Source organism: Pongo pygmaeus, chromosome 7, assembly GCF_028885625.2.
Source record: "Pongo pygmaeus isolate AG05252 chromosome 7, NHGRI_mPonPyg2-v2.0_pri, whole genome shotgun sequence".
Lineage (NCBI taxonomy): Eukaryota > Metazoa > Chordata > Mammalia > Primates > Hominidae > Pongo > Pongo pygmaeus.
The window spans coordinates 4639547-4657910 of record NC_072380.2 but is presented as its reverse complement, the minus strand read 5'-3'; the positions used below and the strand labels follow the sequence as shown (position 1 = coordinate 4657910).

The following is an 18364-nucleotide window of genomic DNA, read 5'->3' as shown; positions in this document are numbered from 1 at the left end:
TTTTTTGATTTGATTGGCTTAGGATTATAACCGACTTTATCACTCAGAATCTCTAAAGCCGTGTTACATGGCCTTGAAATCCTCATATTTGAAGTACAATGTTGTGAGAGGAGGAGCACATGCAGGCGTGGGGTGCCATGAAGGCTCCCCGTGAAAAACGATGTGTCCCAGAATCTAAAGGACAACAGGATAAAGGCAGGCACAGGGCAAATTCCACTCATCATCTTTCACGTAAAATTCTCTTGCAATTAGGAGGCCCTCTAGCTAAATATTCCTTTGTAAAAATGACAAAAATCATCTTTTCTCTTTCCTCTGTCTACCCCTGCTTCCTACTTTCAACATACCTTTTCGCCAGTCTACAATTACTTTGCAAAATGGGCAGCCTCCTCATCCCGCACCTGTGGAAACTGGGGCTCATATCCATGAGGCAACGTGTTCAATGCTTAATGCTCCATGCAGGAAATTAATCATATTTTAGATTTGTTTGATCTGAAGCCCAGTGCTTTGCTTGATTTTTTTTTTTTTTTTTTTGGCCCCTGCACTATGCCTGCCATCTTGGCAATTTGTCTTTTCAGAGTGGGTAGACGTTGAATGACTTTATTACCATTAATGCAACAATTTCTCAGTAGGTGAAAACATTACATTGCTGGAGTTAACTAAAGTTGCCTCCCCTGGGGGCAATAACAAAGGGAACAACATTGACATCATATCCATGAGGTTCCAGTTCTGACTCATGGCAGCCTTGCCTTGCCCAGAATGATGAACCCTGTCTAGAAGGAAAAAGCAGAGATGCCAACGTCCATAGGAACAGCATGTAGGAGAAAAATTAGCTTCCCATAAAGCAGGGAATATTTAATCTAAGGAGCTTTTGACAATCAGGCTGCTGAACAGGATTGAGAGAATAGCAACTCTGCTTTTGGAATTAAAATATCATCTGCATCCTAATGTTTTAAGTAATCATTAACCAGAATATAGATTTATAGTTCTTTCAAGGACTGCTGCTTTCCCTGCTTCCCTATGAGTGTGCACATAGATTTAATTTGTCCCACCACCTCTATCTCCCACACATGCACTCAAACTCACCCACAGGCTTCAATAATTGAATGTCAAGTAGCAAACACTATTCTAGAAATGGGCATATAAACAAGCCAGTCATTATCTTCACTCTTGGAAGGTTTACATTTTAGTATAGAAACAGATCATAAATGAGTAAGCAAGTAAATAGGATATTTTCACAAAGTTATAAATGCTATAAGGGAATAAAATAGTGTAGGGGCGAGGCATGGTGGCTCACACCTGTAATTCCAGTACTTTGGGAGGCTGAGGCGAGCCCATCACCTGAGGTCAGAAGTTTGTGACAGCCTGGCCAACATGGTGAACAACCCTGTCTCTACTAAAAATACAAATATCAGTCAGGTGTGGTGGTGCACGCCTGTAATCCCAGGTACTCTGGAGGTTTAGGCCAGAGGATTGCTTGAACCTGGGAGGTGGAGGTTGCAGTGAGCTAACATAGCACCACTGTACTCTAGCCTGGTGAGAGAGAGACTCTGTTTCAAAAAAAATAGAGCAAAGCGTAGTATGTAATGTTGGAAGAATGTTGCTGATTGAGGTATGAGTGTCTGGAAAGAGTATACTGTATTGAGACCTGCATGAGGTCTCGAAAGAGTATACTGTATTGAGACCTGCATGAGGTCTCAATGAAAAAATCTGGGCAAAGCTCATTTCAGGTAGCTGGACCCACATGTGCAAAGGGCCTGGGGTGGGAATAAGCGTGGTGTGTTCAAGGAAGGGAAAGAAGTGACACTCACCAGTGAAAACCTCCCTTTTCCTTTTGGAGCGATACAAACCGGGTACTCCTGGTTCATTTTCGGTGTAAGAGCTCCCTTCAAGGTCTTGCTCATGGGCAAAGATTCCACAGTGAGAAACTGATTCCTTGGCTCTCTTTCAGGCAAGCTGCCTCTGGCTTTTTTACTTTTCTTCTTTGCTCATGGAGTGAGTAATCTCCCATAAGTGTTTGGGATTAAAACCCAACCAAGTACCCTAAGGCGTTGAGCGAGAGTGGCTGATGTCAGTCCCTCCGGGTGCTCTGAGAATCATCACGCTTTCAAAGCTTCCTGCAGGGCATGGTGTTCCTGCAAAATGCCTGAAGACTTTAATTTTGAAAACCCTCAATTGAAGCCCCCGGAAGGGCACTTTAAATCATGGTCCTTCCACAATTAATTATTTTCCCCATAATGCAGACCCTGGAATAACCCATGAAACTGTAGAAGATAATGCAGAATTTAATGCATAATTGATTTGTTTACCGTTTCAAACAGTGCTTATCTGATCAGGGAAACTTCACTTCCTTCATTGAAATCTGAGGCCTCTCACTATTTCAAATTCCAGAGGCACTTAGAAGTCTGTCATACTCCTTAGCTCTTAAAGAAAAAAATTCATTGACGATCACAATGGACCATTTTATTTTATTTTATTTTTTCTTTATTTTATGTTTTCTACTTGAGAGTTGCTTGATAGCTACGTCCAGTAGGAGTAAGGCAATGTTTAGTCTTGCAGAAAAGCCAACAGGTGTACAATATAATTTGACCACAAAAATGTCAAAAATGAAAGATGCTTTGGAGGTCAAAAATCTGCCTGTCAGAAAGTAATCAAATTCTCATTTACACAGTAATTTATATAGACATGAAAACCATAAATTGTCATTTTTCACAAAATGGATATAGTAAAAGGATCGACACTGCCACTGAGTGTAATAAATATGTAAGGTTTATTTTTCCACCAGTGATGTTGTTTTAAAAATGAGCCAGTGTGGTGATCTGGGCTTGTTGCAAACGGGATAAAAACCACAAAGGCTGTTTTTCATATTTATCTCCAATGAGACATACTGTTCAGATGATAATATACCTTCTGCCCGGACTCTATTTACACACAAATCTATATACTCTTTCAAATGATACCAGGCCCCAGAGTTGGAGACAATTATACATTCCCAAGTCTTTTCATCTCCAGACTGTTCCTCCGCAGCCCTGTCTATCATTTCTCAAATGACTCGTTTCCTCGTTTGTAGAATTTGCTACAGTGTATCATTTCCCTGCATGGTTGTCTCCACATACAGAACAGTATAGTCCACATCTTTCTAAGTCCCTAAACCCAATTACATGTCAAAATATCTCTGATGGCCAAACATTTGCTCTCAGAGGTTTTGAATAGCAACACCATTCCCTCATCATAAAGCATTATCCAAGTATTTATTTTCACAGCTAGCAAAGCAAAGGCTAAGCCACACCCCACTTCAAAGGCTGTGCACGAATTAAGTGAGGTAGTACAACATATTTGGCACACCAGTTTTTAAATATTATGTCCACCTCTACTACTTTCTGAGAATGCCCACCCAGCCCAGAATTGAGAGAAACAGCACAGTTTCATCCAGGTGTAGAATCTAGGAAGGTGTTTGTTTATGATACCTTCACTCCTCAAATGCTCACAGTGAATCAGTTTGGATCACAGATGAATCATCTCAGCTGCTACCTTCTAGGAAAAGTATGTGCCATTGCTGTACAGCAGCACAAATTACAGAGCAAGAGCCCGGGAGAGGAGCCAACCGACTGTGGGGGGTGTTCGGAGTGGAGGGGTTAGTTCATCTCAGAAATGATGAGGGCACGGGGCCATTTTCTAAGCTGGGTGTTTCTGAGACAGGCTTTCAAAGTAGAAAATTGTCACAGGACACAGTGAGCCCTGCCTTTACTGGAATGTGTTTTCCGGCTTCCAAGAGGGGCACTGCTGTATAACCAACCATCAGCTCCATGGCTCAACGGGGCCCAGGGCAAGTCGTCCTGTAGGCTCCTTGCCGAGCAGTTGCCCATCTTGCAGACCTGGACCTTCACGGGACAGAGAGTAGCACCTACAGGCTGACAAGGTCCCCTTCAAAGCAAGACACTTCCTAGGTCAGTTCTTGCTGGTTCCTGCAGGACTGGCAAGTATTTAATCCAAATCCAAATTGTTCACATCTTGCATGCCAGGTAGTATGGCAACATTAAGTGTAGATCAGAAACGTGTTCAGCAAAATGTTAGCAATAATTATCTTTGGTAATCAGACTATGAGTGATGTTTATGTCTCTAAATGCTACTTAATACTTTCACTTTTTTTTCCTTCAGTGGACATTGATTAGTTTTAAAGAAGGGCAGAAGTTAGAGTCTCTACATATCTAGATTTTCCAAATGTCTGTATTTACTCACCATTTTATTTTGTAATCTAAGGTATTTATTGTGACATACATTATGATTTGATCACCATACTTGAGGTCTGTAATGTACTGGGTTGTCTGCTGTGTTTGTTCGTGGAGATGTAACTGGGTTTGTTGGGACGGCTCTAGACTTTGGTGTCAGAAGACCTTGATTCATTCCCGGAAGACTTTGGACAACTTACTTCATTTTCACTTGTTCTTCCATCCTTGTAAAATCATGATGTGTGGCTATTTTCATGGTCAACAAAGATTATATGTGAAAATGTAGTTTGAAAACAGAACCTCAGTCCAACAGTATAAGACAGAATTTAAAAATGACTGAAGTTAACTCTGTGTATGTAAGGTCGTGGTATTAAGGACCTATCTAAGGAGTAGATATCTGCAAAAAAATTAACTCTGTGATTCTTCTATATCTAACATTCTGCTGATTACTTTAGATAGGAGCCAGATGTTTTGTATGTTATTATTTCAGTGCCAGATGATTTAGATTTCAGTTGCTTAAAATTATGGCATGTGTTCAGGTTTTCTCTTGGAAGTTTGTTTGAATTATAGCGGCAAAAACATCTGTATGCACAGTGTTGCATGTATGTTTCTCTGTGATGTGTATTTTGGTATCCATGCAATTGCAGATGTGTATTTTGGTATACGTGTAATTGCATGTGTACAAAAATATACATCACAGAGTGTGTTCATATATATATGAAATTGAAATCAAAATTGAAATTGAAATCAAACTTCAGTATCACTGGGAAAAATATACACACACACATATACTTCTTTTACCGTTGATATTGCCATTGATATTGATATTTTATTTCAAAGTGACTTCCAGTATCAGTTTATGGAGGAAGAAGACCATTCGACTTTTTTTTTTAAGCAATAATTAAGGTTTCAATCCCTGTAAAATAACAACTGAATTTTAACTAAAACATTACAATTATCACAGAAACTTCAGATTATTTTATTGCCCTGAAGAAATACAAATTACAAAGGTACTTACAAGGGATTCACGTTAAACAACATGTTGAAATATGATTGTTTGTAGCATTTAAAAGTTTGTCCATTAAAAATATTCAATTAAAATAATCCACTTGTTTGAAGCTGTACTTAAGAACAGCATTTACATCAAGCTTAGATGTACATCGTTTAAAAAGAAAACATGTATAGAATATTTGTGCATACTCTATAGTAGGTAAGGACCCATTAGAGTATAAGATCCAAGAGAAAAGAGGGGTACCATATTAGCTTTAAATCTAGATTCTATATCTTTGTGGGTTTTATGGTTTTCTATTCTGTTCCACTTGCTATTTAGGCTTACACCAATCAAACACTGCTTTAATTACTGTGGCTTTATAATAAGATGCAGTATTAAGTTGCAGACCAAATACATCCGATTCTATCTTAGGCATAGATACTTTAAAAACTTCTTGGTTGTTTACATTGGACAGCCAAGGATGATACTCACTGTGCCGAGAACTTATGAGCAGTTCCCAAAATTTCTAACCGGGGCTATGGAATGTCAATGAATGGATTAAATGTGACTCATTCAGCAACATGCACTGTACTGATTGGTACCCTAAATGCAGCCTAAATGTTATTCCTTGAGGAAATCTTAATATCTGTTAATCTGATTCAACCTGATGGGTCTATAATAGTAACTACTTTCCAGTTGACGTTTTTCTGTTGAACTAATTTTTCTTTTTTCCAATTTATAATCAAGTCTTCACTTTTTTTGGTTTACTATTAGGCAAGAATTACTCATAAAGCAGAAAAGCCATTTTCTTTAAAGACCTTTCAAAACCCCACAGCTTTAATATTTACTTGTTACAGTGTTATTGTTAGACTTAAATTTAGTGGAAAATGGGCTTCTTATTAGTTCTCTGGTTTTAAACTCATAAATCCCTTTCATTAAATCTTTTTATTAAGATTTACCCAACTCCCACAAGCATTTGATAATATTACTGTGAACGATTTGAGCTCACTGAGGTCTACTGTTGTAAAATGCTTTTTAATTATAAAATGCAGCTGAAAATAATTTTCTGTTTGTACTTTAACAATAAAAGCTGAGACAATACTTGTATTCAAGTACTTACACTACATGCCACAATCTGAGTACACCCAGGTCCCTTCAAAACTTTCTCAATATTTTTAGTGTCAAAACATTTAAATACATTTAAAGCACATTAGTGGGAAACGGGCATATTAAGAAGGTAAGAAACATAGACAGTTTTTGTGAGCTGCTTAACAACTAACCTCAGACAAACGAAATGTTGGAAGGGTTTGAGAGGGTTAACCTGTTCCCTTACAGGATAGTAATATTTACAGGGTACATGAGCAGAGTGTGTTTATGAGAGCACACTTCCAACGATCTGTCTACCCGTTCTCAGCTTTGGGTCCTCTTGCTTCAGTTGGATTGGCCCAGGCATGGCCATCACAGGCAGACTGTTACAGGTGACTGAACAGACCAAAAAAAAAAAAAAAAAAAAAACCAACCACAGGGACCAAATCAGCATGGCGCGGAAAGCTTGTATGTGGGAAGCAACATGGGAAGGGGAAGGGCTGAAACAGGCAAGTAGGGAATCACCGTGCAAAGCAGGTGGATGAAAAGCAGGAGTAGCGGAAATGAAATATATCGGTGAGGTTGAGGAGGCAGGCATTTCGGTTTGTCTAGTGGTAAAAACAAAATAGGTGGGTCAGGTGTGCAGCTGTTACTAATCTCCCAGAGCTGTTCTTTCAGCGCTTGGTTCTTGCAGGAAGCCTGGGGCCTGCAATTTACTCAAGGGTTCGGTTCTTTGGAACTACTCCAGAAGTCTGGGAATCATCTGAGAAGTGCTTTGTTAGAATCAATAACACAAAATCTTCGGAGGCAGAGGCAGAGTGAAATCAGTTCCTCAGACACTGCTCAGTGGCTTGAAGGTGGCTTTGTGGCACTCAATTGCCCTTCAGCCCTCATCATTTCCCATTGTCATGTCAATCCTAAACCCTCAGGGTAATCCCAATTCCACCTGCCAAAGGGACGTTCTTAAGGGAGGGCTGAGTAAAAGGTGGTATGTCCTGCATTCCTGCTTAGGGACTAAGCTAAATCACTTACTGCTTACTTACTACTCATTGGAACTCTGAGCCTTTTCTTTAATTGGTCTTTTCATTTTGTGGTGCACTTTCCTTTCTCCTCCACCTCTTAAGTCCTGCCTGTGTGAACGGGTAGACATCAATAGTGAGGATGTTGTTACAGTCCTCATTTTGCTGAGCTGCTCTTTCATTTGAGCGTCATTTAATTTACCTTGTTTTATGCCTTTTATTTTCAACTTGATAAGCTTCCTTTGTGCGTGTGTTATTCTTCTGCCCAGTAAGACATTTGCCAGCACAGGCACAGATCAATCACTGGCGTATTGACCATGTTTTTTTCTAACTATTCTTATTACCACATATTGCAGTTATGTGGCTATGTGAACAGGTGTGTATGTATATAGTTTTATAATGTTTATTTTTCTGTAGCTTAGTTTCCACCAACAAAGAATTTAGGGTGGAGTGTTTTAAGCATGATACTATGTAGATAGTTGGCACCAAATTTGTTCCCCCATGAATTGAAATTTGATATTGATGAGGCTGTATTTAAAAATGACAGGAAAAAGAATTTCCCTAAACTTCTAATATGAGTTACAAAATGTTGCATATTTTCTTTCCTTTTAATTTGTTGTTGTTCTCTATCTTTCAGCACTGCAGAACACTTTATTTGTCCTTCAATATTTGTGCAAGAATTATAAAATGTTATAAAAATTGGCTAAAGTGTTTAGAAATTTTTTAAATCACAGATTAAAGATGGCCAGAATAATATGCTTTTTTGTGTGTGTTTTCTCTTCCAGGTCAGAACTGTGGAGGCTTAGTCCAGGGTCCCAATGGCACTATTGAGAGCCCAGGGTTTCCTCACGGGTATCCAAACTATGCCAACTGCACCTGGATCATCATCACGGGCGAGCGCAATAGGATACAGTTGTCCTTCCATACCTTTGCTCTTGAAGAAGATTTTGATATTTTATCGGTTTACGATGGACAGCCTCAACAAGGGAATTTAAAAGTGAGGTAAGGTATCAACTTTTTATATTACAGTTTAGTTAGCACTGTTTGAATATGCAGATTCTGATATCTAGTTGGAATATTTAAATTTTATTATTGTGTCCGGAGTTGGTTCCTTCCGGTGGGTTCGTGGCCTCGCTGACTTCAAGAATGAAGCCACAGACCTATGGGGTGAGTTTTCCAGCTCTTAAAGATGGCAAGGAAACAAACAGTTAGCGGTAGCAAGGTTTACTGCCAAGAGCGAAAGAACAAAGTTTCCACAGCACGGAAGAGAAGCCCAGCCTCGTTGGGCTGCTTTTATGCCCTTATTTGTCCCCTCCCATGTTCCATTTCTGTCCTATCAGAATGCCCTTTTTTCAATCCTCCCTGTGATTGACTACTTTTAGGATCCTGCTGATTGGTGTGTTTTATAGAGCACTGATTGGTGCATTTTACAGAGCGCTGATTTGTGTGTTTTACAGAGTGCTGATTGGTGCATTTTACAATCCTCTTGTAAGACAGAAAAGTTCTCCAAGTCCCCCCCACTCAATGCAGGAAGTCCAGCTGGCTTCACCTCTCATTATCAGAAAATAAAAATACAGTTACTATACAGAAAACTTGAAGACTATCAACTTGTGGCAAATTGTGCATACTTTTTCTGTACTTAAAAATTTAAATTTTTATTGAAAGTTATCACTGACTTTGTTTATAGATATCATATTGTTCAAGATCTGTGAAACAGAGTTGTCAAGGTAATTTAAATAAAATTATAATACACCATTGTTTTTAAGCAACTGTGAGTTTGAGAGAAAAAGAATAAAGATAAATTCTTGAGTACAATTCAGCTAATCAGAACAAAATGAACCCTTATGTTGTCAGAGAATATATTCAGTGAAAGGAACATAGGAGGTGGGTGAGGTAAGAACATTCAGGACTATTGCATTCTTTGGAGAATTTATGGTTTAGACAATAATGGTACAATCTATTCATAATTGGTTTTCTCTTTTGATCTATAGTTTTTACAATGAAGAAAGCAAAACATTTCCTGGGATGATTTTAAATTATATTTTTTCAATTGTCAAAAAGAAAAAATTATACCTGTACAACTATATCTACTTTTTGTTTTCAATTTGGCAAAGGAAGAAGGAATATCCCTTCCAAAGAAATCACATTTTCTTAACAAAATTGATGAACTTATATAGATTACTGATGTTAATGCCAACAGTAATACACACAAAAATCATATGCTTCATTTATTATTTTATGAGATGAGAAAAAATCTCTACACAAAACACAATTTTATGTGTACATCTAGTTTATAATATGTCAATATATAGTACATAACTAATATGTTAAATATGAAATATATTCATTAATATATTTTCAAATATATTTTATTTGCATTTTTTCACCCATTTTCCAATACCTAGTTTTTTTCTGAGTCATCTACAATGTCTATTGTCTGTTTTTAGAAACATTTTTACCTTTCATACATTGTAGAATGGCCGTCTCTTTTCTGAACCAGTTAGGTAAGCTTTCCTCTCTCCTTTTATTACATTTATGGTCTTACATGTGAGTATTTGAACAAAGTATCTACATATACAATACTTGCTAATTTGATGTAGGCTTTCTCAAATAATTTATGCTCTTTAAAAGTTAGTTACTTTTTTAATTCTCAATTATTGATGCTACTAGGGTATAGTAGTATATTGTAATTGTAATAAAAACTGCAGAGTTATAGAGAAAAGAATTAGACAATCCATTTTATTCAAATGCCAATGTGTGTGACTCTACGTTAAAATTATGACTTTACCTTCCGTTAAAAAATGCTTGTTAAAAATATGCACTCTTAAAAATATTTCCATTTTCTTTCTCTCAATATTTTTATTTACTCTAGTTCTTTCATATGTAGAAAACCTGTCGTAATATTAATTTGACTGACAGGTATGTCTTTCAATAATGTATTATCTCTTGTGGTCTTATGGTACTATTATGATCATTTTATGTTAATAAATATAAAACAACATTCCTACCATCTTCAGTATTATAATAGGATCAACAGTGGAAATATTAAGTTAGAACAATTAGAAACATATTTCATTTTGGAGCTTCAGTGAACAGTAAATAAATTGATATCTGTGCCTCAGAGAGCTTTATTGTGAGTTATATGTACAACACAATGTTTTTTTCTTTTACTTGCTGGGTTATCTTTAGTAGAGGAAGCGAGGGAGGTTGATAAGAAAGAGACTACTTGGGTTCATATGAATCACTCAATTACCGACAATTTTTTGTTTGAAATAGAGAAAAATACGTCATATTTCTACTTGTTTCTTGTCCTTAGAGTTAGGATGTTGCTTTCATCTTGATATTGCATTTTATATTTCTTATTCCTATCCGCATACGTAGAATGCCGTTTTGAGGAGACGTTCGAGGGGTGCCGAGTGATTTCTTTGGGAACCGTTTAGAGTACTGTAATACAAATCGGAAAAACATCCAATGACTACTGAGTGTTACGGGTCTCTACTATTACAAGATGTGAAATAAATAGAGATGTGAAATTGGAATGGGTATGTTGTCAGGGAAAACACATGAGGAGGTGTTTTCTCTTTCAAGGTTCAGGATGAGTTGGTGGGGAAAGAAGTTAAAAATAGTAGCAAATTCTAATTAATTGGGAAAGGGAGCACTCTGATGCTATTGGTTTCCCATTATGCCTTGAAGCAGTGTTTATTTCTCAAAGGCAATTAACTAGCTACACTTAAGGCAGCTCTAGAATTCAAAGGAAGGATACTTTTGTGGGAGGATTGATGTAGGAGCTGCTGATCAAGTGAGATGTCACAAAAGTTATTACTTAGAGCTGTCTTGGTGTGTTGTTGTTTTATTGTTGCACAAAAGCTATTTTTAGAAGTTTAAAATGTGCATTAACTAAAATACAAAAACAGTTATTCTGTTAAACAACTGTAGCATTTTTAGTATCAAGAAATTTGTTTCACATAACCACTGTAATTTTTTTTCCTAAATAAACTTAAGAGGCAGATTTAATCCCCAGCTGACAAAACAGAATATATACTTTGGAATTATTAATGCTTACATTGTAACTGGAACTTTAGTCAGAAATATAGTTTTATATACATATGTAAAAATATTTAGAGTTAAAAAATTAATATACCATTTATATTATCATCTTGGATTATTTCTTTAGTACAAACACACCAACAATACATATACGATTTGTGCCCCCATCAATAAATTAAATTTTAATGATGTGGATATTGAGAGCTGAAATGAGACCTCTCTTGGTGAGCACATGGAAGAAATTTGGACTCAAAATTCAAAATTAAAAATCTGATCTTTGTGTTATTTAGAATTAAAGCATCTCTTCCTTTTTTTTTTTTTTTATGAACTGTCAGGTGGTTGCTGTTTTAAACAGCTGAACTTTATTGACTCTGCAATTTCTCTTGCTTCGGAGTCTCCACCAAGGTCCAACCATGCAGTCACCAAATCCCAAAATGCTTATTTTTTAACATCTCTTGGGCTGGGCATGGTGGCTTATGCCTGTAATCCCAGCACTTTGGGAGGCTAAGGTGGGTGGATCACCTGAGGTCAGGAGTTTGAGACCAGCCTGGCCAATATGGTGAAACTCCGTCTCTACTAAAAATACAAAAAAATTAGCTGGATATGGTGGCAGGCATCTGTAAGTCCAGCTACTCAGGAGGCTGAGGCAGGAGAATCACTTGAACCTGGGAAGTGGAGGTTGCAGTGAGTGCAGATCATGCCACTGCACTCCAGCCTGGGTGACAGGAGTAGACTTCATCTCAAACAAAACAAAAGAAAAAACAAGTAGACCTGGCAGGGTGGCTCACACCTGTAATCCCAGCACTTTGGGAGGTCAAGGCTGGAGGATCACGAGGTCAGGAGATCGAGACCATCCTGGCTAACATGGTGAAACCCCGTCTCTACTAAAAATACAAAAAAAAAAAATTAGCCGGGTGTGGTGGTGGGCGCCTGTAGTCCCAGCTACTCGGGAGGCTGAGGCAGGAGAATGGTGTGAACTGGGGAGGCGGAGCTTGCAGTAAGCTGAGATCGCACCACTGCAGTCCAGCCTGGGTGACAGAGTGAGACTCTGTCAAAAAAAAAAAAAAAAAAAAAAAAGCAAACAAAAAAACATCTTTCCATTAACCACAACCTGTTTTGATCCTCATAGTAAATGTTCCTACAAAGGTTCCTGTCCTGGCACAGGCTGTCCTGAGCATTTAGGTAGACCAATGCAGGATCCTTTCCTGCCCCAAGTTCCCCGCTCCAGAACACTGACACATCTGCTGCTGTCCTAGCCCTGGCTTCTATCTCCGGCAACATAAACAGTTCTAGTACCCATGACCCTGAAATTCAAGAAACTCCATGATTGGACTCCAAACTGCATTCTGGCCTTCAGTCCCTCCCGTTTGTCCCCTGAAAAGTTTTCTTGTTCAGTTGCACAGATCTGTGGGTTACTCCTTGACCTGACCTTACAAGAGAATGTTGTCCTGTTATTCCTGGCTTCTCCCTCTACCGGTCTGAATAGTATGCGTCTTTCAAAACCCAGTGCACGTTATATTTATTTCAGGAAATCTTCTCTAGGCATTCCAAACAACAACCCACATACATTTTCTGTGTGTGCATGAACTCCTGCAACACTGGCCACCGACTACACTTGGAAGCCTGTGCTCCTTTGAACTCACACCTGCCCTGAAGTTACCTCCCACTGGGACTTGGGGCTTGTATATCTTTGTACATTCAGATGTCTAATAGAACATAATCCTCTGAGGCCAAGAAATGTGCCCTGAATGTGTCTTCTCCTGTGATTACCGATGTCTTGACTTTTTCCCCACCCTGCCCCACCCCCGTGATGGAGTTTCACTCTTGTCACCCAGGCTGGAGTGCAATGGTACGATCTTGGCTCACTGCAACCTCCGCTTCTCGGGTTTAAGCAGTTCTTCTGTCTCAGCCTCCCGAGTAGCTGGGATTACAGGCGTGCACCACCACACCTGGCTAATTTTTGTATTTTTAGTAGAGACGGGGTTTCACCATGTTGGCCAGACTGGTCTGGAACTCCTGACCTCAGGTGATCTGCCCGCCTTGGCCTCCTAAAGTGCTGGAAGATATCTTGACTTTCAAATCATCCATAAGTGTTCGTGGGGCAATTTTGAATTACAGTATTCCTGATTCAGGGCAACTCATCTTTGCCACTGTGCACAGAACCCAACGTGACTTAATGTAACTCTCTCCTAAATGAACATGCGTCAACCATCCCATGTGGTGACTGATAATTGGTATGTGTTTTCTAAATTTGAAGTTTTATTTACTTGTCCCAAATCAGAAACAATTGAGGTTGACATCTATTTCCAACTGTGATACAATTGTTATATCAAAGGTCTAAGAGAAACTCCTTAGAAAGTCAGAAAGTGAATAAAGGCGAATCTATGAAGGGAGATTTTACCACTCAATATAGAAAATCAGGATATATTATTTCATGATTATTGTAAAATACAAGGCCTAGGGAAATAGCTTTGGCATTTATCTCGAGTTCCTCGCTCTTTCTAACTTTAACAAGATTACCCCTAATTTTCTGCAATGCTGATAATGAAGAGGTTAGAGGTGAATGTGATAGGGCCATTAAAATCAGAAAATCATGAATAAGTGTTGTTAAAATAGAATAGGTTTTCCAATTTTCTTAAACTGTAATAATGCTTTTGAATGCGTTAAATATTTTTTAAAACAATTTTATTGTGGATAGTTAGGTTACACACCATGACAAAACCTACCTAACATAAAATATATCTGGTGATATTTAGAACTTATAGATATATAAGGGCTAAAGAAAGGGTCTCAATTACATTAGGATCATATTAGACTGGAGACCTAGCATTGCCTAAATTCTGCTTTTCTGTCTCCATAGTTGCTACAAGGTCCTAAGGGAGCCATTCACAGATCAATGTACCGATAAAACAAAACAAAACAAAACAAACAAACAAAAAAACAAGGTATCATTTTATTTTATTTTATTCTTTGAGACTTGCTCTGTCACCCAGGCTGGAGTGTGGTGGCAGGATCTCAGCTCACTGCAACCTCTGCCTCCCAGGTTCCAGCGATTCTCCTGCCTCAGCCTCCCAAGTAGCTGGGACTACAGGCACATGCCACCACTCCTGGCTGATTTTTGTATTTTTTAATAGAGACAGGGTTTCACCATATTGGCCAGGCTGGTCTCGAAATCCTGACCTCATGATCCACCCGCCTTGGCCTCCCAAAGTGCTGGGATTACAGGTGTGAGCCACCGCACCTGGCCTTCATTTTATTTTTAGCTTGGCTGGTGACTAATGTCTGGTTAAGACTCTGATAATCACAGGGTGAAGCCACTGTCAAAGCTTTTATAGGGACGCCAGCCTCATGTGAACACCACACATGTCTTGACATCTTATCGATGGCACTGGGACAGCCGTGCAGTCAGGACTGAGACAGTGACCAGCAAATATGACCAGCACAGGGTGAGGGAGGATCCCAGAACCAGGGCCTGGATAGTTCCAGGGAAGTAGCAGTGGAAGAGCTTGTCACACAGAGGTGACTTCGTAGCTGGAGCACAGATGACAGATCACAGAAACCCATCAATGCTTAGAAACCTGGTTCAACAGGTTATTGTACCTTAGTGAGGGCACCAGAGGTGGACAGCAGAGGTCTTTGGTCCACTCAGATAAACCTATAATGTTCCCATTATTATGTGATTTTGTCACTATTCTACCGACAGATTTTAGGATGATGAAATAAAATGTAATTTTCCTCAATGTATCTTTCAAATTGCTCTTGTAAACATATGCTTTAAATTAGTGAACCCTAGGTAAGCTCAATCATTATTGGTTAAGTTTGAGTTTTTTTGTTTTTGTTTTGTTTTTGACTATTTGCAGTTGTCTAGAGAGAAGAAGACCAATTAATTCGGAGATTAAAGGGTGAGATTGGGGTCTCATCATGGATATACCTAATTCTCTCCTTCCCTAAGTGATATTAATATGCAGCCTTAGTTGACAACAACTGTGAGTGTGTGTGTGTGTGTGTGTGTGTGTTTGCTATGCTCTTATTTGTTAAGAAAAAGGATAAAATGACTAGTAATTAGAAATTCTAGTGATAAAATAAGAAAACATGTAAGAGAGATAATAATTATGTTTGCAATACTATGAGGAAGTTTTGACAGGCATGTGAATTCTGCCCACTACCTCCTCATGCTGTGGTGGTATGTTTCACGGTAGCTAAAGACGGATGGTTCACCTCCACATCTTGGCTTTTGTTTTTAAAACAGCAAAACCGTACTAATATGGGCAGAGAAGTATTTTAGGCATTCATAAATATAGGTGTGTGGAAAAGTATCCAATATTACAGTTGGCTAGAGAGAAGGAGCTTCCTGGGATACTTCCTCTTATAAAGTTAAAGCCTAAGGAAAAGCATTCAGATTTACACAAAGGGAACAGAATAACAAGCAGACAGCCACATAGTTTGCAATATGACACTATTATTAGCAGACAAAGATATTTTCTTGATTTGGTCATGAAAATCTGAATGTTGACACTATTTTATAAAATAGTAAATCTAGTCTTTGCTGTTTGTAGCAAAATAAATATGTTAGATCACCATTGTAAATCTTAATATGGAAAATAAAAATGTTAAAATATTGTCTGAGTGTCTTTCTAGACAGGACACATACTTTAGAAATCATATATAAAACTGAGTGAAAAATTGGACTTCCTAAAACTTAACATTCAAAAGGCGAGTGACTAAGTTAAAATATTTCTAATAGGTATGAAAGACTAAGAATTGTTTTTCTTAATTTATAAGATGCACTTCTAGAGCTACAAGAAAATTTTAAATAATCCTTCAATTGAAAAGCATGTTAAATATACATAAGGAGTCCAAATACAATACATTTGTGTCAGTAAGTATATTCGAACCAAGTTAAAACAATGCAGTATAATAGCTCACCATTCTGAAAGGGCACACCTTAGCGTTTTAGTAACAGAGTTTTTGAGGATAATGAAAACATGTTTTCATGTCCTCTTGGTAGGATATTAAATTGCTGCAACATTTTTGTATAGACATTTTGAAATTTTTCTCAAAGTACAAACTTCTTCATTCAGAAATTCTAGCAAAGAATGTATTCTACAAATATACATTCAAATATGACAAAATATATGTAAAGGAATGCTTTTTATTTCATTTTGATAATGTTTGAAAATTCAAGGATGTCTGAGTATGTAAATGTAGACTATCAATAACTATCACTAGTTAAGTAAATTATGGTATCTCTATGATAAAAATTACCATTAAAAACAGTGAGTTTTTATTTGTGGATCTGACAAGATCTCTCACATATATTTTTCATTTAAGAGTAAACACAGTATCAGAGTGTCCAGTTTCTTCCAAGGTTTTATTCTCTTTTAATAAAAGGTGTGTAATAACTCATAATAAAACACCATCAATGAATTTCTAGATGATGGTGGGAGCTCAGAGGTTCCTGATCTAGATATAATTTTAACACGTTGTCGTGATTTCAGTAGGGGCTATGGGAAGCTCATATAGGGGTATCTAACTCACCTGAGGGCTCACGGAGGGCTTCCCACCAGCTAGTGTAATTTTAACCAAGGTAAAAATACTGCCTTAATCCAGAAAAAGGCCATTTTAGTGTCCCTGGCAGGCCATGTGTGAGAACTTTTTTTTTTTAACATTTTCTTTTTCCTGTGTGCGTTCTCTGTCCTTGAAATTCTTACGCTGCATTATATCTATGTTTATGCCTATCCTATGTCTCTCTCTCTCTCTGTGTATACTTTTATGTGTGTATATATACTGATACTGTATATATATTTATATGTACACACACACACATAAAAGTATATATATACATGAGTGAAAAATTGGACTTCCTAAAACTTAACACTCAAAAGGCAAATGACAAATTAAGTTAAAATATCTATAGTAGGTATGAGAGACCACGAATTAGTTTCCTTAATTTATAAGATGCACTTTTAGAACTACAAGAAAATTTTAAAAAGGAACTGCAAGAAAAATTTTAAAAATCATTCAGCTGAAAATTGATACTGTGTATATATATATATATGTATATATACACACACACACATAGAAGTATATATATTATATATAATATATATGTATGTATTTGCTTCTATCAGCCTTTCTCCACTGGGGGTGATTTTATGTCCCAGGGCACATTGGTAATATCTAGAGACTTTTTTTTTTTATTGTCACAGTGGGGAGATAGTTGCTTTTAGAATCTGACAGGTATAATCCAGAGATGCTGATCAACTCTGGATTATACCTGTTGAGCTGAGCGCTTCCTCAGAATCAAGATGGTGTCCTGCAGTGCACATGACAAAGAAGTGTCTGCCATACAGTATCAGAAATGCCAAGGGTGAAAACCTTTTATTTATAGCAGTATCTAGAATTGTCTATACTATTCCTATACTGTTCCTATGTCTGCCTACATTATTTTTCTATTCAGAGGCCCAAGCTTAAAGAAGTAAGCTGGAACTGGCTGAGGGGAGCAACTGTTATTTTTGTTGTGGGGCAGAGGCAGCCAGCAGAGGCTGGGGCATCCCAGAGCAGCTGGAGTGACCAGCAATGGGAGGTGACATTGGGCATCCTGTCAGGAAGGAAGTGAGTTTTCCAAAGTAGTAGACATAATCAAATTTCATGAAGAAATCACTTTAGTAATTATTTTACATTGTCTTTCAAAAGGAAATGAAAAAATTATTTTATTTAATCCATGGTTTCTGAGAAAAGACACAAAGTGTCAAAAATCAGTAAGATTATTAATTGACTTCTGTTCTTTTTTCTTTGGGTATCAAATCCACAGAAGTAGTTTGTTGAAATAGCTTAGTGGGAAACCATCCATATTAATATGCAATAAAGAGCTATAAATAGATTTCCCAGATTTTTCAGATTTTAACTGAGCTTTTATGTGGATGATCAAGTTTGAAGTTGAGTGATTGATTTTTTTCTTTTTAAGGTTTACTTTTTTTTCTTTCCCCCATCCT

General features: G+C 37.7%; 1 protein-coding gene across 1 annotated transcript in view; it reads left to right on the top strand.

Moving 5' to 3' along the window:
- The window catches only part of CSMD1 (CUB and Sushi multiple domains 1), a 2090911-nt gene that overhangs the window by 345395 nt on the left and 1727152 nt on the right, over positions 1 to 18364 (top strand). The window contains exon 2 of the mRNA XM_054498773.1: positions 8108 to 8324. Within this exon, the coding sequence (XP_054354748.1) occupies positions 8108 to 8324 (217 nt within the window). The remainder of the gene's footprint in view (positions 1 to 8107; positions 8325 to 18364) is intronic.